Source organism: Vombatus ursinus, unplaced genomic scaffold (genome assembly GCF_900497805.2).
Source record: "Vombatus ursinus unplaced genomic scaffold, bare-nosed wombat genome assembly UNPS02014812.1, whole genome shotgun sequence".
NCBI lineage: Eukaryota > Metazoa > Chordata > Mammalia > Diprotodontia > Vombatidae > Vombatus > Vombatus ursinus.
In genome coordinates, this window is record NW_020954590.1 from 16,023,470 (window position 1) to 16,046,619 (window position 23,150).

A 23,150-nucleotide genomic window follows, 5' to 3' on the forward strand; every position below is an offset into this window, starting at 1 on the left:
AGCACTTTAAAAACTGATTGCAAAAATAATGATCTGTGAAGGGTCTATCCAATAAAAAAAAATCATCCTATAAAATGGTAAATTTCAACAGCTTCCAAAGATAGTTATCACCATTGCTATTTAGAATGTATGCAGCAAAATGATTTACAGTTTTCTGATTTATGGTTTACATAATAATTCACAATTATTTTACAATGATTTAATGCATCTGCAAAATGATTTACAATTTTTAATTTCTGAGACAATTATTAAACAACTCTAATTTATTCATCTAAATGGGTATCCAGGCAAGAGGGAAGACCTGAAAGAGAAATAGTGAACAAACATTTAACATACTGATTCCAGAAAGACAAAAGCCTTCTGGTATACAGGAAGTGAAACACAGCTCTAGGCCAACCCAGAATGTTTGACTCTCTCAACAAGATGAGGTCATGATGTATGATGCAAAGAAATTATAAAACATGAAACACTCTAAGAAGATCAATGTAGAAGAGCCAAATAGTAAATATAAATAGTAATGAAAGGGAAGTAGGAGGCTTGTGATCAAAAGAATTGGGCAGGGGGAGAGGGAAAGGGACAGGAGAGTCCGAGAGGGGGATATAATCCAACCCCCAAAAGAGAATTGACTTTTGTGGTTGATCCCTAAGTAGAGCTGACAGAAGTCATGCCTGAGGATAATAGTGACTTACTTGAAAGTTTCTCGGTCCAGAAAGCACAGTGGAATAGAATTCTTTTGCTTGTATTCTAAACTGAAAATAGGAGCAGCCAGATACCACTCATTACCCTAAAGTGAATGTATTGTTGGGGTGTATGACATAGTAAGATCTACTAGAAAGCCATGGCACTCCTCTGGAAAAAGATTACATAGGCATTTCACTAATAAACAGACACATTCATTTGATAAAAGAATTTTTGATAAAATATCTTCCCCCAAGTAGATTTCTTTAAATAACAGCTTGCCTTAAGCCATGAAAATCTGCAAGTTGCAGTGAAAGAATTAATTTAATGTGTGTTTGTGTATTTTGCAAGTATGCAGGGACTCTCACAAATTGATGATTTATAGTTGACTCACATAATAAAAACATGGTCTCTGAAAGATTGCTCTGTTTTATTACTGTTCTATTGTATTTTTAGTGAGAACAGAGCAGGGAGGTATTGCATTTACCCATCTGACTGATGAAACTGACATGATATCAGTTTCATATGTAGTTCCCCAAAATGGCAGGTCCCCGCTACTCGTAACAGTCCCTTGAAAATAATACTGTCCCACAAACCACAGGGCAAATGTCATTAAATAAATTTGCTATTGCTAAGTCCTTAGTAAGAATCAATGAGGTTAGTGGGAAGGAAATGTAAGCCTACTGTGTGACAGGCACTGTGCTAAGCACTTTACAAATATTGTATTATTTGATCTTCACAACAACCCTGGGAAATAGGTGCTATTATGATCCCCATTTTATAGTTGAGGAAACTGAGGCAGACAGAAGTTAAGTGACTTGCCCAGGGTCATACAGCTAGTAAGCATCTGAGGCCAGATTTAAACTCAGTCTTCTTGACTTCAGGCCTGGCAATCTCTCCACTAGCTGCCCTCTTAATTAGAGCAAAGATGTGGAGATGAAGTGTTTTCTATGTGAAGAACAAGGACAGTGTGGCTAACCCAAAAAGTGAATGGGAGAAAAGTAATGGACAGTGAGCCTGGAAAAGTAGTATGGGGCTAGTTTTTGAAGGGCTTTAAATGCAGAAAAATAAATGAACAACAACAAAAAAAACATTCCTATAATGTAGAGTTTTAGAGAACTGCCTGAAGAACTAATAGATTAAGTGACTTGCCCAGGTTGACACAGTCATTATGTGTCAAAGGTCAAACCTGAACCCAGGTCTTCCTTTCTCTGAAGCAGGCCTTCCATTCACTCAACCCATGTGGCCTCTCAACTGAGATACAGATGACAGCTATGAATTTTTCAGTTCTTATTTACAGCAACAATTTTTTTAAAAGTGTTAAATTTTTTAAAAATTGTAAAAACTTTTTAAAAATTTAATTTTTTAATTTAAAAAACTTAAGTTGTAAAATAATATTAAAGACTAAAATCAGGTAAATATAAATACTAAAATAATTTAATATGATGTACAAAATAAAGCTCAAAGAAATAAATACTTCCAATTTCACAGACTCATAGAGCGCTAGAATAAAAAGTACCTTGTAGAGATTATAAAGTCCAATACTCTTATTTTATAAAGAAATAAACTAAGACTCAGAGTTTAAGTAAATGATTAACATCACAGATTGACCGTTAGTAGTAAAGCCAGAACCTGCCAGACCTCAAATCCCCTAACAAACCCACTAAGTGTCCAATGCATAGATAAGAGTATTGGACTTGAAGAAAGACCTGGGTTTGAATACTGCCTTAAACTCTAACCAGCCTCTGACCCCAGGAAAATCACTTAACCTATTTCAGCCTCAGTTTCCTGCTCTGTAAAATGAGGATAATTACGATACCTACTTCCCAGAGTTGTGGCTGACAATCAAATGACATAACAGAGGTGAAGCATTTTGTAAGCCTTAAAGCATTACAGAAATGCTAACTCTTAATTTCTAGTCCTGAGAACTTTCATTCTGCCTCACTTCCCATTTTTATACCTTTCCCACTAATCCATAACCAGAATGATAAAGACAGAGCATTGTACAGTTTGACAGTAAAGGTCATCTATCTAATCCATCTCCTAGCTGAATTCATTATAGTATTAATCTTATACAAAGACTTTGATTAGAATGTTATTTTCTAGCTCAGCCGAAATTTTTTGGAGTCAAAAAGCCATTCAGTTTATAAAATGTCAACCTTCAAGTCACAGGTTCTGAGTGGAAGAATATCTGAAATCATCTAGTGCAACCTCTTTGTTTTACACATGATAATTTGAGGCCTAGAGAGGATAAACAACTGTCTCGAGATACGCAGGTAATCATACAACCCAACCAATTCAATTCAATTTAATAAATATCTCTTAAGCACCAACTACATACCAAGCACTATACTAGGCATAGAAGATACAAAGACAAAAAGGAAAATAGTCCCTGCTGTCAAGGAGCTTATATTCCGTTAGGGAGAAACACTTTTCCACTAGGAGGTACACTGTCAACAAATTCATTCAATAAGCATTTATTAAGCACCTTCTAAGTGCCAGGCACTATGCTAAATCTATGTGTGATGTTAATCATTTACTTAAACTCAGAGAGTTAGTTTCTTTCTTTATAAAATAAGAGTGTTGAACTTTATAATCTCTACAAGGTCCTTTTTATTCTAGTGCTCTATGAGTCTATGAATTTGGAAGTATTTATTTCTTTGAGTTTTACTTTGTACATCATATTAAATTATTTTAGTCCTTTAAATCAAAGAATGATTTAAAAAAAATCTTTGCTCTCAAAGAGTTCATAGTCTAATGCAAGAGACAATATGCAAACAACTATGCATTACGTATATCTGTGTGTATATACATTTATGTATCTGTGTGTGTATTGGAGATAATTTCAGACGGAAGGCACTAGGATTATGGGGGATGGGAAGGCTTTTAGATTTTAGAGGGGATTTGAAAGAAACCAAGGACAGAAGGAAGGAGTGAGAAGGGGCCTGGGGAATGGCCAGTGAAATGACAGAATAGGATGTAAGAGTATCTTGTGAGAGGCACAATAAAGAGGTCAGTATCACTGGACCACAGAGTATATGGAGGAAAGTATTACTGGAAAGTAGGAAGGGAATGAATTTTAAAAGTCTTTAAAAGTCGAACGGGATTTTATATTTGATGCTGGAGGTGATAGGAAGCAATGAGAGTTGACTGAGTCGGGGCAGGGGGAGGGGAGAAGGAGGAGGTGACATGATCAGAGAGGACAATCAATTTGACAGCTGAGTGATGGATGGATGGATGGACTAGGAGTAGAAAGAGACTTGAGGCAGGACCAACCAGCAGGCTATTGGAACAGGCATGAAGTGATAAGCACCTGCACAGATAATGAAATAAAAAAGCATCCTGAGTCCCTTCCCTAGGATAGTGTGGGCAGGGGGGAAGAACAGGTAGACAGAAACAGCCAGAATAACTGATATGTTGACAAGTGGCATACTCTGACACCAAAGAAATTGCACTAAGTGTAGTGTGAATTCTTATCTGGCTTATTCATGACTACTGTGTTCAAAAGGTGTCTGGACTCTGCTTACCTTAGTTTGGCACATTTGCAATAGATTACAGCTCCCTTTGTCCTGCTTAGTCATGTAATACTACCCTTACACACTGTCACTGCCACCTGGACCCAACCTATATGTCTGGACAGGACTACTTTTACTAGAATTTACCTCAAGGCTGCTTTCCTTCTCAAAGACCAGAACAGAACGCTGAAAAATTAGGAGGCCAGCAAGCTGATAAGCACCATGTCCTTTATATATATATGAATATGGATGGTTTGTGGATTATTAGTAAACCCCATGGTTTGCTTTTAGGAGTTCAGGTCTCTACTTCTTTTCCTTAAGTTCTAGAAAGCACAGTTCTGACCATGCGACCACCCCCCCAAAATTCCAGCGGCTGCCTATCACCTACAGAATCAAATACAAAATGCTCTGTCATTCAAAGCTCTCTATAATCTACTCTTCACCTACCTTTCCAGTTTCCGGTTACCCCCCCACCCACCCACATACACACAAATACTCTTTGATCCAATAACATTGGCCTCCTGGCTGTTCTATGAACATGACACTCCATCTCTGGGCATTTTCCCTGGTTGTCCTCCATGTCTAGAATGCTCTCCCCCCTCAACTCCACCTACTGACTTCCTTGGCCACCTTTAAGTACCAACTAAAATCCCATATTCTATAGGAAGCCTTTCCAAACCCCTCTTAATTCCAACACCTTTCCTTCTGTTAATTATTTCCTATTTTGTATCTTCACCACTTAGCACAGTGCCTAACATATAGTAGCTGCTAATATCTGTAGACTGACTGACTGACTGATGTAACAACACTAGCTCAAGCAGTGAATCCCTGGAGTGAGACAGTTTGGATATACAAATCCCAATCCAGTACTCTTTTCAAGATACCTTTCCACCACCGTAAAAGGTAAATTTGCAGTCAAAGGCTAGTCTCACCCAGCTTTCTTCCTTTACCAGGAATTTTGCTTTCTCTAGTATGAATGAATGTTTTTTTCTATTATTGTTTCCTATTAATCACAGAGAAGGTCTTAATATGCCTTTTCTAATATCAAGAGTTTCTTTCCCTTAAGGCAGCTAGATGACTCTGCGGATAGAGCACCCGCTCTGGAATCAGGAAGACCTGAGTTCAAATCTGACCTCAGATACTTGACACTTACTAGCTGTGTGACCCTGGGCAAGTCACTTCACCCCATTGCCTCACTGCCAAAAAAAAAAAAAAAAGGTTTTTTTCCCTTCCTCTGCCCACAGAGGAAAATAAGACACAGAAATAGCCATATGAAGCTATGCTGAGTTTAAGAGTTCTATCCTTATTTTCTCTGCAAAAAGGTGGTCATTTTCCAATTCTTAAAGTAAGCCATCACCCCTCCTGTTGATTTTCTGACTGGCAACTACTAAGGCAGGGGTGATTTGAAATTTATATACATTAAGACTTCAATTAGCAGACTCAGAATATCTAATACCTGTGATATTGATTAGTCATCTGTGATGCAAACCCGAAAATATATATTCCTTATAAAACATGTGAACAAAATTTAAATATGGGTTTTAAACATGGATTTAAAATGGTTTTATGAAAATAGTTAAAAACATCTGAAAAAATCTTGTTCATACTGAAAAATAAGGACCTCAAAATTTTCCACACTTCCAATTACAGTAGGAATTTTGTGAACCACATTATTAACTTACTAGAAGCTTGAATCCTCCACAACATCTAGATTCCTGTTACATATCTGCTTCACACTACAAGGGACTTAATTAAAATCACAAGCTTTCAACTGAGTCTGAGGACAAAAAGCTTTTACATTTCTTTCATGGAATCCAAAACATTTAACTAACCCTAAAGTTATAGAAATATCAAGTGATCTTTCCCTTTTCAGTCAGCAAAGCACGGAAAGAAAAAAAAAAAATGCCTGCAATTTGCCTAGCCAACAAGATGCTGCAATGATACACATCAGCATTTTCTGCTTTTGTTCTTAAACAAAGCTGACTATGTAAGATCAGATTGTTATCTTTAGGTCTGACTTGGATCTGTCTTTATGGAAGGTACACATGGTTTCTTAACTTTGACACAAGTGTATGATGAGGCCATAGTTAAATCATTTTAATGTCCAGGAAAGATGTCAAGTGGAACAGGAGATGACTCAAACCTCATGCCTCTACTGGAACTCTGAAAATAAAATGGAATTCAACTCAACATCCATTTCTGGAGCATCTACTATGTTTGGTTTTCACGTAATCTCCAAATTGGAAGGATTTCAATGGGAGGCCATCTAATCCAACTGTTAGCTAAGCAAAAATCCCCTCTCGAATATGCATTGCTTTTGCTTGGAGAACATGCCATGAGAATGTCAGTTAAAAGAAATGAGCTTGTTTATCTTCAAGAAAAGAAGAATGGGCTGGGAGAGGGAAACAGAAGTATAGAGAGGAATAGGATAATATTTAAAGGATATACATACTCACATATAGAGGAAATGATACTGTATTAAGATCTACCATGACGGGGAATCCACTATTCCAGAGAAAGCCCATTCCACTCTAGGAAAACTCCAATTGTTAGAAAAAAGTGTGCTTACATCAAGTTTAAATTTGACTCTGCTACTTGTATCCATTACTCCTTGTTCTGTTCTCTAGGACCAAGCAGAAAAAAAGCTAATCCTTCTTCCCCACAATAGCTTTTAAAACATTTGAACTGCCATATTTCCTTCCCTTTTTTGCCACGCTAAATATTCCCAATTCCTTTAACTAATCCCCATGTGGTATGATCTTGAGGCCTTCCATAATCCTGACTATATCACAAGACTAATTTTCCTCATGAATAAAAAGGCTTTTACTTTTTATTTCCAAACATATCTAACAATTCCTATATGTGACTAAAATATATAGCTAGCTAATCTAATCCAAAAATATGACTAAAGATAGCATAGATAATCCTAAAGCATACGTTAACAACTGCAAGACCAAAAAAAAAAAATAAGCCTTTTTTGTCACTACACAGATTTGCCTTAAAATGAAGCATCATGTGCAAGCCATTGCATGGTTACAGCATATCAACTTGATTTGAGCAGTGGGAAAGAGAAGTGGAATCAGTACAAATGGATTCACATTGATAGGGAAGAGTGTTCTTGTTCAGCTATTTCAAGGCAAACAGAGTTAAGTGACTTGCCCAGGGTCACACAGCTAGTAAATGTCTGAGGCCAAATTTGAACTCGAGTCTTCCGAACTAGCAGAATGCCTTGAAGAGAGTGGACTTAAAGGAGATCAGGAAGGAAGGGTTGTCTAGCTGGAAGGACTAGTACATAGGATTATAGAAGCTCTACTGCCCAGTTGCAAAGAATCGGTGCGATATAATAGAATGAGCAATTAAATGTCAGGAGTCCTAATATTTAGTCTATACAGACTCTGCCACTACATTATTGCCTCATCTTTATAAACAGAGTCAAACTAAATCCATGAGATCTCTTCTAGCACTAAGATCTTAGTAAAATAAAGTTCTTATGTTTGTTACCAAGGGAAAAAGAGAGAGACAGAGAGATAGTGACACAGAGAAAGAGATAGAGACAGACAGAAAGACAGAGATAGAGACAGAGAGATAGACAGGCAGATGGAGACAGAGAGGATACCCTGTCTCTTCACTTACTAAATCTGTGGAGTATAAATCCAGTTTCCCCTACCACAATATAATTATCTAATAATGACAACATTCTGTTTTTATGCCTCGAAAAACAAAAAAAAAGTTTCTTAATCAAGTATTTAGGGAAAAAGTTATTAAAACTTAAGTATATTTAAACCAACTCCATTTATCTTCCTTAGTGAGAAGCACTGAGGTCTCCAACAGAGCGTGTATTGCAGCATTACAAAGAAAGTAATAGTTGACCACACTTCATAATCAGAACCCAATGCTGAGGTAAGGTAACAAAGTTTTGGGGGAAAGTAGTTTAGATGATTCAATAATCAGAGTCATTTCTTTGGCACCGATATGGAATTAGTATCCTTTTGTGATTTTATTGTCATTACCATCTGAGACACTTGGAGGATTCAGACTGGGGCTTTTGATGATTTTTCATTATCCAGGCTCCAGCCGATATACTGATTCATTTCCAACTCAAGTAATTATATTCTCAGTACCTAGAGTTTCCCCTGCAGTTTTAGTTGGGAAGTTTAATTCACCTTCTGCCTGCATCTGATAACTATGAACTCCAACGTCTTGGACATCTTGAAACACAAAAACAACTGATTCAATTCAGCCAGCAGTGACTGAGCACCTGTACAATGTGAGAAGAGATGAACTCTAGGGGGTTTGTGCAACCATTTAAAAAGTGGTTTGGGATGTTTGGGCTTCTTAACCCTTTTTTGTTGTTTTTTTTTCTTTTGTTTACTGGATCCCTTTGTTACTCTGGGGGAACTTCCTGACCTCTCCTCATAAAAATGCTTTTAAATGTATAAAATAAAATACAAGGGAATAAATAAATGAATTAATTAATTAATTAATTGATTAATTAATTAATTAATAAAATGCAAAGGAAACCAATCATATTGAAATACAATTTTTAAAAATGTTTTACAACTTCCATGGAGTGACAGCTAGGTGACTCAGTGGATAGAGTACTGGTTGTAGTCAGTAGGATCTGAATTCAAATCCAGCCTCAGATACTTACTAGCTGTGTGACCCTGGGCAAGTCACTTAATCCCATTGCCTCAAAAAAAAAAAAAAAGTTCAATGGATTCTAGGTTAAGAACCCCTGCTATACATTTGGCTGACACTTCACTGTCCATTTCTTTCAACTCCATGCTCTTCTTCGAGCAATTGGGTCTGGAGGTAAAACAAATGCTTTATTGCAACTTCTTTGATTTAAAAAGTTCAGTTTAATTGAACAAACATTTATTAAACACTGACTAGAAGGCACCGTGCTAGACGGTACAGTAGATAGAATGCTGGGACTGGAATCAGGAAAACCTGAGTTCAAATCTGGCCTCAGGCACTTAAGAGTTATATGACCCTGGACAAGTCATTTAACCCTTCTTTGCCTCAGTTTCCTCTTCTAAAAAATGGGAATAGTAATAGCCCCTATCTCCCATGGTTGTTGTGAAGATCAAAGGAAATAATAATTGTAAAGCATTTGGCACAGTGTCTGGCACAAAGTAAGCACTATAAAAATGTTAGCTATTATTAGCCATTATTATGGGTCAAAAATGAAAAATACTCTCTGCCCTCAAAGAGATTACATTCTACTGGAGAAACCTGTTCAATAAACTTAAGGTATAAGTCCTAAAATTTGCATAAAAAATATAGGAATATAAAGCAAGACTTTAACTAGGGTTAAGCTTTATTATTATCATAGTTTAGGGTTCACAGTTTTATTCTATTTTTGTTCTAAAAAGCTTAGCTCTTTGAAATCTATAAAAGTTTTGTGGATTATTATTATAGAAATATGTAACATTTTTATTTGGAGGTCCTTGGATCAAAATTTGAAGAAATCTAACTTATGGGTATCTCTACTCCTGAAATATTATAACAATAATAGCGCATCATGATTTATAATAGCGCTTTCAAGTCTGTAAGGCATTTTACAGATATCTCATTTTTTTCTCACAACAACCCTGGGGGAGAGGTGATATTACTTCTACAAAACCCCATTTTACAGATGAGGAAACTGAGGTCGAAGGTAATTTGTCCAGGGTCAAACAGCCAGTATGAACTCAGACCTTCCTAACTCTAGGTAAAGCACTCTATCGACTATGCCACCTCCTTTTGTTACTGTTCAGTCATTTTTCAGTTGTGTGTGATTTTCTGTGACCCAATTTGGAGTTTTCTTGGCAAAGTGGTTTGCCATTTCCTTCTCCAGCTCATTTTACAGATCAAGAAACTGAGAGAAACAAGGTTAAGTGACTTGCCCAGGGTCACACAGCTAGCAAGAGTCTGAGGCCAGATCTGAATTCAGGAAGATGATGGAACCTTATCCACTGTGTCACCTAGCTGCCCCTACTACGCCATCTAGCAGCCTGTAAAATGGACATTTATTGTGGGGTGGTGTGGGGGGGGTTCTGGTTAGGATCCTTAAGGCACATACAAAATTAAGTTAAATAAAATTTAAAATAATTCAAATTTCTGAATAAAACACACAACAAACAGAAATGTTTCAATCAAATGTGCTGGTTGATTTTTCTGTTCCAGAAAACTGTTAACATTCCATTTATTTCTGTCCTAAATCACAATGTGCTACATGTCAGGCTTCTGCTTGTAATACAATGGCAAACATTTCTGAAAGCAGAAATGACATCTTTGTTTATCATATTAAGTTTCAAACTTAAGACCTGAAAGGGCAAAGGAGAAAAGGGATGAAATCTTTTTTTGATAAAGGCATTGATCTAGCAGAGAGAGGTCAGTGTTGCCACTAAGTTGTTTAAATAGAAAATAATCACTCTCATGAAGTGGAGGCAAAGCTTCTAAACAAAAATGAACTTAATGCGGTATTTGTTTCTGTGTGTGCTTCTATGTGTGACTACATGTGTGTGTTTTCAGTGTAAGTATAACCAGTGCGTATAGCTGTAGAGTGTAACATTGCCTGTGGGTACCCAAAGCTATCCTTTCTGCTCCATATTCCACGCTAAATAGGGACAGAACTGAATGTTCTGACACCTTTCCAGTCTCTACCCTAGGGAGTAGTTGAGGGTGTGAACTTTTCTCTAGTCAAGTCCCCTCCTTTCTACTCTCCTTTCTCTAGGGAGATTTAACCAGTCACATGCTGTTACAACAATTAGCTGTGTTGCCTGAGGGCAATATAGGCCCTCTGGTTCAGGTGTCCCCTCCTCTGAGGTTTTAGAGGAAGTTTATATCAAACCAAATGTTAGTAGTATGATGATAGCTCAGAGCTCCAAGTTAGGAAAATTCCTAACATTCAGGCAGAAATTTGACTCTGCTCTAATTTTAAATTATGGCCACCTCTAACTAACTCCTAGAGCAGCTGGGTGGTGCAATGGATAGAGTGCCAGGCCTGCAGTCAACAAGACTTATCTTCCCGAGTTCAAATCTGACCTCAGACATGCATTAATTGTGTGACCCTGGACAAGTCATTTAACCCTGTTTGCTTCAGTTTCCTCATCTGTAAAATGAGCTGGAGAAGGAAATGGCAAATCACTCCAGTATCTCTGCCAAGAAAATCCCCAAAAGGAGTCACGAAGAGGACATGACTGAAAAACAACTAAACAACAACAACTAACCCTTGGCCTCCTTTTGCTCGAGGTAAAAATCAGGATACAGGAAGTTGTTAGGTAAGAGAAATGAATAGAGTATATTACATTACAGTATCTGTTATTTAACAGGCACATTTGAACAGAATTTGTGGAAACAGTAAACCCTTAGTTGGAATGTTCCTTAGTCCTTAAAAAGTTATGTACCACCACAGCCCTAGTCTCACAACATCTCTGGGATACCTGTAAGGGCCCAATAGCCGTCCCTGAAGTTTGTCTTTTCTGCCAAAGGTCAAGCCTCCTTCTACAATCACCTTTCTGTCATTCCTTTTGTTTGTGGTTTTTTTGTTTTATTTTTTGGGGGGCAATGGGGTTAAGTGACTTGCCCAGGGTCACACAGCTAGTAAGTGTTATGTGTCTGAGGCCAGATTTGAACTCAAGTCCTCCTGAATTCAGGGCCAGTGCTCTATGCACTGCACCACCTAGCTACCCCTCCAACATTCCTTCTGACTGTTGCCCCACGTGAGCACTGGGTCAGGCTGGGAACAGTCTGTATACTGTTCTGCTAGAATCCCACTCTCATCAGAATTGGTCCAAAGAGGGAAGAATATATGTGTGTGTGTGTGTGTCTGTGTGTGTCTGTGTGTGTGTGTCTGTGTGTGTCTGTGTGTGTGTGTGTACACACACAGACACACACACACACAAAAGTATATAGAAATCTATCTTACTGAATAGGAAAATAGGAGGGGAAAGAGATAAGAAAAAGAGGGATATGATAAAAGCGAGAGCAAATTAGGGGAGGCAAAGGTTGCATCAAAATAGACTTTTGAGGGGGGATAGTATAAAAAGAGAGATAGAAGGATAAACAGAGGAAAATGAGATGGAGAAAAATACACAGTTAGTAATCATAACAGTGAATGTGAACAGAATGAGCTCACCCATAAAACAGCAGTGGATAGTAGAATCCAACAATATGTTCTTTACAAGAGACACAAGTGAAACAGAAAGACATACATAGAGTTAATATAAAGGCCTGGAGCAGAATCTAATATGTTTCAGCCGAAGTTAAAAAAAAGGCAAGGGTAGCTATCAGAATCTCAGGTAAAACAAGAGCAAAAATAGACCCAATTAAAAGAAATAATCAGGGAAACTATATTTGTTGAAAGGTACCATAGACAATAAAGTAATAAAAAAATTTTACAGCAAGTTTCTCTGATAAAGGCCTCATTTCTCACACATATGCTGAATATAAACCTGGGTCAAATTTATAAAATAAGAGCCATTCCCCAGCTGATAAATGGTTAAAGGGTATGAACAGGTAGTTTTCAGAAGAACAAATCAAAGCTATCTATAGTCATATAAAAAAATGCTCTAAATCATTATTGATTAGAGAAATGCACATTTAAACAATTCTTTTTTTTTCTAAGTTTTTAGGCAATTGGGGTTAAGTGACTTGCCCAGGGTCACACAGCTAGTAAGTGTCAAGTGTTGGTCTGAGGCCGGATTTGAACTCAGGTCCTCCTGACTTCAGGGCCAGTGCTCTATCCACTGAGCCACCTAGCTGACGCTACATTTAAACACTTCTGAGGTACTACTTCACACCTATTAGAAATGACAAAGCTGGAGGGGATGTGGGAAAATAGGTACACTACTGAAGTGTAGGCAGAGTAGTGAACTGGCGCAACCATTCTGGAGAACAATTTGGAACTATGCTCAAACAGGTCTAGTGGAACGTGTGGCTTAGCACAATTTCTGTCAACCTAGAAATGAAGATTCATTCTAAAAAAATAACTCACCTGAGCTAAACTGTATATGCTTCTGTAAATAAAGTCTCTGCTACTCAAAACAAAAACAAATAAACAAAAAAAAATGCCTGTGCATACCCTTGGACTCAGCAATACCACTACTACTAGGTCTGTATCCCAAAGAAACCAAAGAAAAAGGATGTGTACAAAAATCTTTATAAGCAGCATTTTTGCAGTGGCAAAGAACAGGAAATCAACGGGACGTTCATCAATTGGCACATGACTGAACGAGTTGTGGCATATGATTTTATGTAGTACTATTGTGCTATAAGAAATGACTGATGGGGGGATGGTTTCAGAAAAACAGGGCAAGAAGTACATGAACTGATGTAAAGTGAACTGAGAAGAATCAAGAGATCATTATGCAAACAGTAACAGCAATGTTATAATGATGATCAACAGTGAAAGACTCGTGATCAATGCTCTGATCAATACAATCATCCAAGACAACCCCAAAGGACTCAAGAGGAAAAAATGCCATCCACCCTCAGACAGAGAACTGATGAACTCTGAGTGCACATTAAAGTACAACTTGTTTTATTTCTTTATTTTTCTTTTTTTTTAATATGGCTAATATGTAAATATGCTTTACATGATTTCACACATATAATTTAAAGTATCATTGAACTCAGCAAGTGGGGAAGGGGGTGGAGGAGGGAGAAAATTTAAAACTCAAAATTTTAAATGAAAAGAATGTTTAAAAAGAATAATTTTTTCAGAAGTAAATCTGACCTTTCATACGAGGTTTCTTAAGATTCTGAGTCAGTTTAACCCAAAATATCATACATATTTATGGGTATCCCACGAATGTTAGCCACAGATGTCTATACTGTGTTCCATAAGCAACAGTTTACCTGACTGCCAATCACCTTGAATGATCTTACCACATAGAGCAGCACAGGAGGAAACTATGTCTTTTACTTGTAATCCTGATAGGACTTTTTAATTTTGTTTCTCTCTCTCTCTTTTTTTTTTTTTATAACCTAAATGACTTGGAAATACATACATGAAACTCAATTTACATCTAGAGGAAAATCAAAGCTGTATTTAAAGTCAGAAATCAGACATCTCATCAGTGGCTCATCATTTAGGGCTTTGTTTCCCTCAGTTGTTTTGCCAACACATTCAAATGGGTAAACTGTTCAAGTGAAAGCAGCTTGACTTGTCCTGTTCCCGAGCTTTAGAAAATCACTTCTCTGGGAAATCCACATCAAGTAAATGGTTTTTATCTCATATCTGACAAGTTTTAGACAGTCTCTCCAAAGTACAATATGCTTGAGTTTTATCCAAAATAGAAGTATATCCAAAATAACCAATACTCCAGCTCTAGAAAGCATATATTATTTACTTTCCAGATCATCTCACTAGAAAGCATTCTATTGCACATCCTGCCTAAATAAGCCCAAACCTAAAACACAATAGGATCACAACTTAAAAGCTGGAGAGAACCTTGGAGGTCATTTAATATAACCTCCTCCTTTTATAGGTAAGAAAATGGAGGCCCAGAGAAATTAATAGAATTATCTCCCATTAGATTGTGAGCTCCTTGAGGGAAGGGATGGTCTTTTGCTTCTTTTTTGTATCCCCAGTGCTTAATACAGTGTCTGGAACACAGTAGTTCTCAATAATTATTTATTGACTGACTTTCCTTCGTTACATGACTAGTGAGTACTAGTGGCAGGATTTTAACCCAAGTCTTCCCAACATCAAGTTCAAATTCTATCCATTATACAAGTTATCTTGGCTATGTGCTTTATTCAAGGAAAAGTTATGACAATAATCCTTTTATGTCACATTTAATGATATCCTTCATCAGAAAAAGCATGTTTAATTATCTTTTTCCATGTTCAATACTAGAGCCTAGCAAAGAACAACTCATACATGATCTGTTTGCAAGTCAGTAAGAAAAATAAATTTCCCCATGTGAAAAATAATATTCAGAGCAAAATAATATTTACTAACTAACATACTCGTATGATTTAATCAATGTCATTTCCTCATCATTCTAAATTACCTCAATGAAACAGAGGCTTTCACAACTCCATTTTCAAATGGAATTTATTGCAATATGATCTTTACTATGAAGTAGAAAATCAAAAAATAACTAAGCATTTTCTTCATAAATTGAAACCTTATGTTTAAAAATAAATACTGAAATCCTGTGTAATGAATGCATACTGAAACACCTCTGATGTGCTTGAGTGATGAAATGTTTGCATTTTTATAAGTTCTGAAAAGAAACATTTTATTCACACAGAAAACCTTAAACTTAGGTCTAGAAAGCTGGGATTCAAGTCTTGCCTCTCACATTACTATGTCAATGACATTGGTCAATCTGATTCTCAGTTTTCTCATTTGAGGAGGATTGCTGTTGTTTGTCCTTAGTTCTATTTTTCGAAGAGGATTGATGATATCAATGTCTTGACTCATGTGTGAATTGGATTTGAAGAAGACAGTCATATTTTTACTACCTGTCTCAAGGGATTGTTGTTGAGGAAAATGCCTTGTGAGCTGTAAAGTGGTACACAAATGAGGATTATTATTAATTTTATTCATTCACCATCAGAAAAATCCTCTGGGTGAAACATACTGTAGAAAGCAGTTTGCAGGGACAAAGATATGAAAGAAGTTAAAAAGCATGGTCTCTGCTCTTGACAGAAACTGCAGTCTAAGCAGAGAGATAAAACGTTCACCTGAGAACAATTAGAAAGGAACACAGCATTCTAGGAGTCTACAACACAGTTGAATACATAAGTGTTTAAAGGGTTTGCCATGATTGTAATAATATTTATTGTTCAGTCATTCAGAGATACTTACCCTGTTGTGTACGGAATATTTATGCCACCCAGGTTAATACTTTCACATCCAACAATGAAGAGTGTTGAAAAACACAGTAAAGACACACCACTGCAGATCATTGCTAGTTTTGCAGATTCTCTGGCACCAAGTTTCAACTTTTTTATAATGTAACCTCCTAAGACGATACCAACACCAGCACTGGGCACAATAATCACACCTAGGGAAAAGAAAGGAAGCAGAAGATTAAGTCAAAATGAACGAATACTTACATTAGCCTTTTCAATTAATTCTATTTTTATGAATTTTTTGGGACATGGCAAATAATCAACAGAATATTCATAATCAACAAACTCATTGGTATATAAAAGAATCCTGGATTCATTTAATCCACACGAAGTGTCTACAATGTGCACCGTAATAGATACTGGAAAAAAAAATTTAGGACATTTTCCTGTCCTCAGAAACCTGAATCTGCATGCTTTAATAACAGAGTCCTGAGCAGCTAAATGGTGCAGTGGCTAGAGCACCTGCCCTGGAGTCAAGAGGACCTGAGTTCAAATCCAGCCTCAGACACATAACACTAGCTGTGTGACTCTGGGCAAGTCACTTAACCCGAATTGCCTCATCCAAAAAAATAAAAGAGAGAGAGAGAACCCTGTTAAATTAATATCATTCATCACTGAACCCAGAGGGAGGCATTTGGAATAGGCCATGGTGGGGGGGGGGGGGTCTTTTGCCTCTCCTTGAAAGTATACTGGACTTTAAGGCTGAACCTGAAGATAAACCTGTAACAAAATCTTTTGATTGAAATGTCAAGAGTCCAGGAATAGCATCAAATAACCAAAAAAACAAAAACAACCTTCTCATAGAAGAACACTGGCAGGACTACTAAATATATAACCTTTATATTGATGAAGGAGCAGAAATCATAAGAACAAAGTAGTCCCAGGTTTTCTTTAGCTACAGATCAGCTTTCAGTAAATAATGGACAAGATCAGAGGTAAAGTACATTAGAAAATTCATTAAGATCCTGTTTACATTTCTGTTATAAAGTTAATAATTCATTTGTATTCAGTCTTCATTACAGTCATTAGCATATGTGCAAACAACATTATTTGATTGACCAAAACCATGCAGCTGGAGAGGTTCTCTGTCAGGGGCATCCTCTCCCAGTGCCTCCCAAGATTTAATTCCTACACCCCAAAGTAGGATCTGAAAACATCATTTATTTCTCCTTCAACTGAAATAAAATACACCAATGTGCTAACTAACTCTCTGAGGGCTTTGCCTTTTACCTCAAACTACAGGATTAAAGGCTTTATTCCAGCCCTGGATTCATTCATTCAATAAGCATTTATCAAATGCATATTGTATGCAAAGTATTACAAAAATTTAAATAAGATCCAGTCCCTTTCTCCAGGTTTCCTGAACTCCCTTCTAGGACTCTTAGGCATTACCTCCAACTGCTGAACATGCAGGGAATATTACGTTCTAAAACTCCTTTTTCTTTTTAAAGGAGAGATGTACTCTAGAGTTGTCATTAAAGAGCATGAGACTGCTAGTGAGGAAGTGTAGGCTCTCTTCCCATTTCTGTCCCCATCACTTTGGCTGAGCTAACTTCTTTTTCTGTACTGGGGAACCCTCTTGAGGTCTGGGAGAATCTCTGAAAAAGGGAGGATATTCACTCTTTTGTAGGAATGGTACCATAAGACATAGTGCCTATAAGTGCTTAGAGATGAAAATCTTTCGCAAGTTGTGAGATGTGGTGTCAATAGCATCCCACACAAAGCCTGCAGTACTTTCATTTCATAATAGGGTGATTTTTTTTTAAACTAAGAGTAATGTTCTCATTAGTTCTGGTTGATCAGGTTGTCCTTCTTGACATTCATTACCTCCTCCTGTATATTCTAAATCTAAAATTCCCCTGCCCTTATTTGAAAACAAACATGTTCCACAGAAGAGATCACAGATGTATAAGAAATATCATTTGGAGTCTTTATGCTATTCAGTCCCAGCCCTATTCATTCCTCTCCCTTCAAAGAAATGTCTACTGGGGGAAAGAAAGATTAGAATGATAATGTGCACCTAGAATAAAATTGGGATACAATGGAGTTAACCCAGTAGGAGCAGTCAATGTTGGCATAGCAATGAAGTGTTCCAGCCATTTTGTATTTCCCTTTGGAATCAGTCAAGAAAAGTGACTAAATTTTTCCTACCCTTTGAGTCACCAAGCCTACCACTGGGCATATATTCCAAAGAATTCAACGATAAATGATGAAGGTGATAATTTCAAAAAGAAAAAGAAATCTGGAAACATTTGTGTGAATTGTTATAAAGTGATAAAAGCAGAACCTGAAGAACAATTTATATAATAACAACAATATTATAAAGATAATCAGCTTTGAAAAACTTAGTAACTCTGACCAACACAATGCCCAACCACAATGTTAAAGGACTCATAATAATAAAATGTGCTATCTATCTCTACATAGAAAACTGATGGATTCAGAGTACAGATTGAAACATTTTCTTTTCTTCCATTTTTTGGGGTAGGACAGAAGGGGACACATTGCTAATGTGAGAATTTGTTTTGCATAACTATACATACATATATATGTATGTGTATATATATATGTATATGTATATATATACAGACACATTTTACTGAGGTTCATTTTTCTTGTTTTCTCAAAAGAAGGAAAGAAGGCAAAATGAGAGAATTCTCAACTGAAAATAAAATTGAATTGAATTTAAAACAGAAAAGTTAAAAGCCAAACACAGAGGCCCAATATACACCAAAATATTCATAGCAGCACTCAATAGTAGCAAAGAATGGGAAACAAAGTGAGTGCCCCTTGATTAGTAAATAACTTTTAAATTGTGGTATATGAAGGTAACCAGATATTACTGTGTAGTGATAAATTATGAATATGAAAAATTCAGGGAAATCTGGCAAGATCTAAATACATTGTTGCTGAGCAAAATAAGCAGAACTAAGAGAATCACATATAATGATGCCAACACTGTAAAGGAAAAGATTGTTTAAAGAAATCAAACTCTGTAATGAAATGGAAAATGCAGTAAAGATCCTAAAGCAGAGACTATGAAACATACTTCTCATCCCTCATAATGGAGAGCTAGAGGAATGCTAGACCAACATGCAGTAAATGCAAAGGATTTTTCTGCTTAATTATTTTCTGTCATACGAGAGGGTTCACTCTGGTTGGTGGTTGAAAGGGCTGTGATATAAAGACAAATGGTTTCAATAAAACATTTTTAAAACAAAGTGCTCATGCTACATAAATAAGAGGTCTCGGTGCAGTCTAAACGTCTTGAGCATCTTTTATTCCTTATTGTTGCTCTATATTTTCCAACAAACTTCTCCCCATCCTTACTTAATCCCAACTTCACACTGAAGTCACCTAGTACCAAAGCATCTGTGCTTTTAGAGACTCTTAACTCAGTTCTTCACAGAATTTCTCTATCTCTTCATGCTTTGAAACAACTGTTGGTATATTAGATGCAATTATTTTTGCAATGGTCTTTTTGCAAATAATTATCATGAGTACTCAAAAATGAGATGACCAAATGTCCCAGGAAATTATGTTTCTTTTTGTTTGGGGATACAAATAGAACCAATTATCAACTTCTTTATTTGTCTCTCCAAGAAGAATCTGTGAGCCACCCTTCACCAAAATATCACTTCTTTCTTCTGGTTTTGTTTAGAACAAGAATGTTAATATCTGATACAATTCAATTCCTCCAGTAATATGTGTATTCATTGGTCACTGGACAAGGATCTCACATTTAGCATGCCAACAATTAAGGTAATGTTACAAATGGCAAAAAAAAAATGATTCTTTATACCCTTTACTCTCTTTTCCAATACTACCAGTACCATTGTTCAAGCAAAAGGGAACCTCCCAAGCCTAGGGATAATTGTATCTTTTTCTTTGTTTTATGGGTTGCCACAGCCAAAGAAGTCATTACCAAATGCCCTCTTGGTCTACTGGAGATAAGCCTCGCTGTACTGGTCCTCAGAAAGGAGGATTCCATTAGTAGGGCATTACTCAAAACCTTTCCATCATGTTGGGACCTAACAGAGGTTGAACTCCATTGGTACAACCTTCAAAAACTTAGTGTTACCTTCATGATATAATAAGACCCTGGAATACAACCTTATGGAGTATTTATCGTCACTGTATATATGAGGAAAATGAAACTCAGAGAATATGTTACAAAGGGCAGTGAACTTAGAATGAAAGGATGTAAATATGCTAAGCCTGGCCTTCCCACTTATTAGCAGTAAGACCCTGGAAAATCACTTATCACCTCGGACTCTCTAAAATGGAAATAATAATACTTGCTAGCAAATATTTAATAAATGCTCATTGATTGACTTAATGATTTGCCTCCAGTAATGCAGCTAGCAAGTGTTAGAGCTAGGACTTGAATCCAGGTCTTTTAATTCCAAATATGGTGCTTTTTCCAGTATACACTGAATGAAGCATTTTATGGGAGTGTTTTCAAGAGATAAAACTAGTCTGCTTTGTCCTTATAATGTCCTGTATAAAAGAGCCTCTTTTATAGTATAACAAATTCTCTATCTCTGTTGATTAATATAATGACATTCCCTTCCCATGATCAATAAGGGGTCTAAGGGTGTTCTAATATAAACCATTAAGAAATATTTTTAGATGCCTCTAAATCAATTAATTGAGATACAGATGTAAGAACCAGGTACAACAACTTGATATATATTTAACTCACATTAGGCCCAACCAATCCAATTCCACAGTAGTAACTTACAAGGTTTTCCTCTGCTATCAGTGAGAAAAGTTAGGGAGACAGAGAGAAGCCTGAGAAAAACCTGAGACCTTTATTCTTGGGGAACCACACACCCTTTTAAAGTCTGCTGGAATTACAATCCCAAGAAAAAGGCAGATTCCACAAAAACAACGTCTTTCACTTCAGAATCCTACAAAAATGCAACTAACAAAAAGCCTTGGGGTGCTCTCATAATATAAAAGCAAATGCTGAATGTGATTCAAAAAAAATCAAACTAAATTAATATTTTATCCTTTATGGCTTACAAACCTAAAAGGCTTTTCCACAGTGAAGCAATAAAACCAGAGGATAATGCTGATTTTAAATGATGAAATACAAAATCAGAGTATTTACTTCCAATTATCCCGAGTTCCAAGAATCTGAAGGTGAAACAGCAAAAAAACTAGACCTGCCCCCCTTACACACCTAGGGCCTCTTTTACAGGCAATTCCAAAGGAAAAGTTTAGCTCATCGTTACAACATTAATTTTTCATTGGGCAAAATCAAGAACTCAACTGAGAGTGATAATCAAGTGATTGTCCTCAGTTCCAGTTCACACAGCTGGGTGTGGCCTACAGGAACTATTGTGTCCATGCCAAATGTACAGCTGGACCCAGGGCCCCATGGCAAGATCAGCTTTCAGTCAGCAGTTTTCCAATTCTGACCTTTCTGTTGTTGTCCAAATGCTGCAGCACTCAGAGCTTTCCCATGGAGACAGATGATGATCTTAACATTCACTAATAGCCTAGTTACAGAAACCTAGGCAAGCTACACTTCCACAGGGAGTAGAGCAAGGACATTAAAAATAAAATCAATTCTGTGTGAGAAAAATACTGAGCCAGATTGTCCCTATACCTAGGCTACTCCCTGGCTGAGGATTAGACTACTTAGTAAGCTGTATTAACTCTTATAGGCCACTAGAGTGTACTGAAACAGTAACTACTAAATTAATTCATTAATGTGCTAATTTTGAGTTTATTAACAATCTACATAGGTTGGGCCAGAAGTTCAATTTTGTGCCTCCTAGGAAAGAAGAGGCAAATCGGGAGTCTAAGTGAGGTTATAAGGAGAATGTTTAAACTGCTTAAAAGTGCAAATCATTTTCAAGCCCTCATTTAAATGCAAACAATTGATATGATAAATATCTTTAATTCTCAGCTAAACATTAAAACGGATCCATTAAGACTGAAATGGAATAAAAATGCATCATTCTCCTTTTCTATTGCACTTTAAGATTTATAGAGTTATTTCAAAATAACCCTGTGAGGTAGCACAATCTTATCATGGTTATCAAACAGATGGGGAAACTGAGACTCTGGTGGTAATAACAACAACTAGCATTTATACAGCACCACTCCAGTATCCTTGCCAAGAAGACCCAAACGACTGAACAACCATAATACCACCATGAGCCAGGCACAGGGCTACCTGCTTAATAAATACCATCTCATTTGATTTTTGTTAACACTTAAGGTAGATGCTATTGCTATCCCCATTTTACAGATGAGGAAACTGAGGCAGAGATTATTGTTTTGCCCAAAGTTATATGCCAATAAGTATCTGAGTCCACATTTGAACTCAAGTCTTCCTGACTCCAAGTGCAATGCTCTATCCACTGCACCATCTAGCCACCTCAAGAATTATAACTGACTTGCCTATCATCTCACAGGGACAGCATAAGCCTAGAACTTGAAATCAGAAGTCCTGAGATCATTAATTTACTATGTGACCTTTAGCAAGTTCCCCATCTACAAGGTGAGAAGGTTGGGCTACATAATTTGTATGGCTCATTCCTGTTCTAAGAGTGTATGACTCAGAAGAGAAGTGAGAATTTAGGGGAAGACACAATAGGGAGTATAGGAAACCGCAGCCTGCTGGTTTCCCTTGGAAAAAACTAGAGGGACTTCAAGGCTGGTGGTGTCAGGGCCTCTTGGGGTAACTAGGCCCAGAGAGCCTAGAACAACAGATGAAGAAGTCAAGCTTCAGCTGAATGGCAAAATCTGCCATAATCATCAGGCAAATCAAACATAGTCAATCAGTTAGCTAGTATTTATGAAGCACCTGTTATGTGCCAGGCATTGCTAAATGCTGATACAAAATAAGTGTAAAAAAAAAGTTGCTGGTCTTAACAGGGGAGGGGTGGGCACAATATATAACATGCAAACAACTGTGTACACACCACATGCATGCAGAATAAATTGAGGGTAATCTCAGAGGGAGGGCATTAACATGAAGGAAGACTGGAGAGACTTCTTGCAGAAGGTAAGGTTTTAACTGAAACTTGAAGGAAACCAGAGAAGTCAAAAGCCGGAGATGAAAGTGAAGAGCATTTCAGGAATGAA

General features: G+C 36.9%; 1 protein-coding gene across 2 annotated transcripts in view; it reads right to left on the reverse strand.

Moving 5' to 3' along the window:
* The window catches only part of LOC114053871 (solute carrier organic anion transporter family member 5A1-like), a 190,847-nt gene that overhangs the window by 49,010 nt on the left and 118,687 nt on the right, over positions 1-23,150 (reverse strand). For both annotated transcript variants that reach the window (XM_027876976.1, XM_027876975.1), the window contains exon 5: positions 16,000-16,198. In XM_027876976.1, the coding sequence (XP_027732777.1) occupies positions 16,000-16,198 (199 nt within the window). The remainder of the gene's footprint in view (positions 1-15,999; positions 16,199-23,150) is intronic.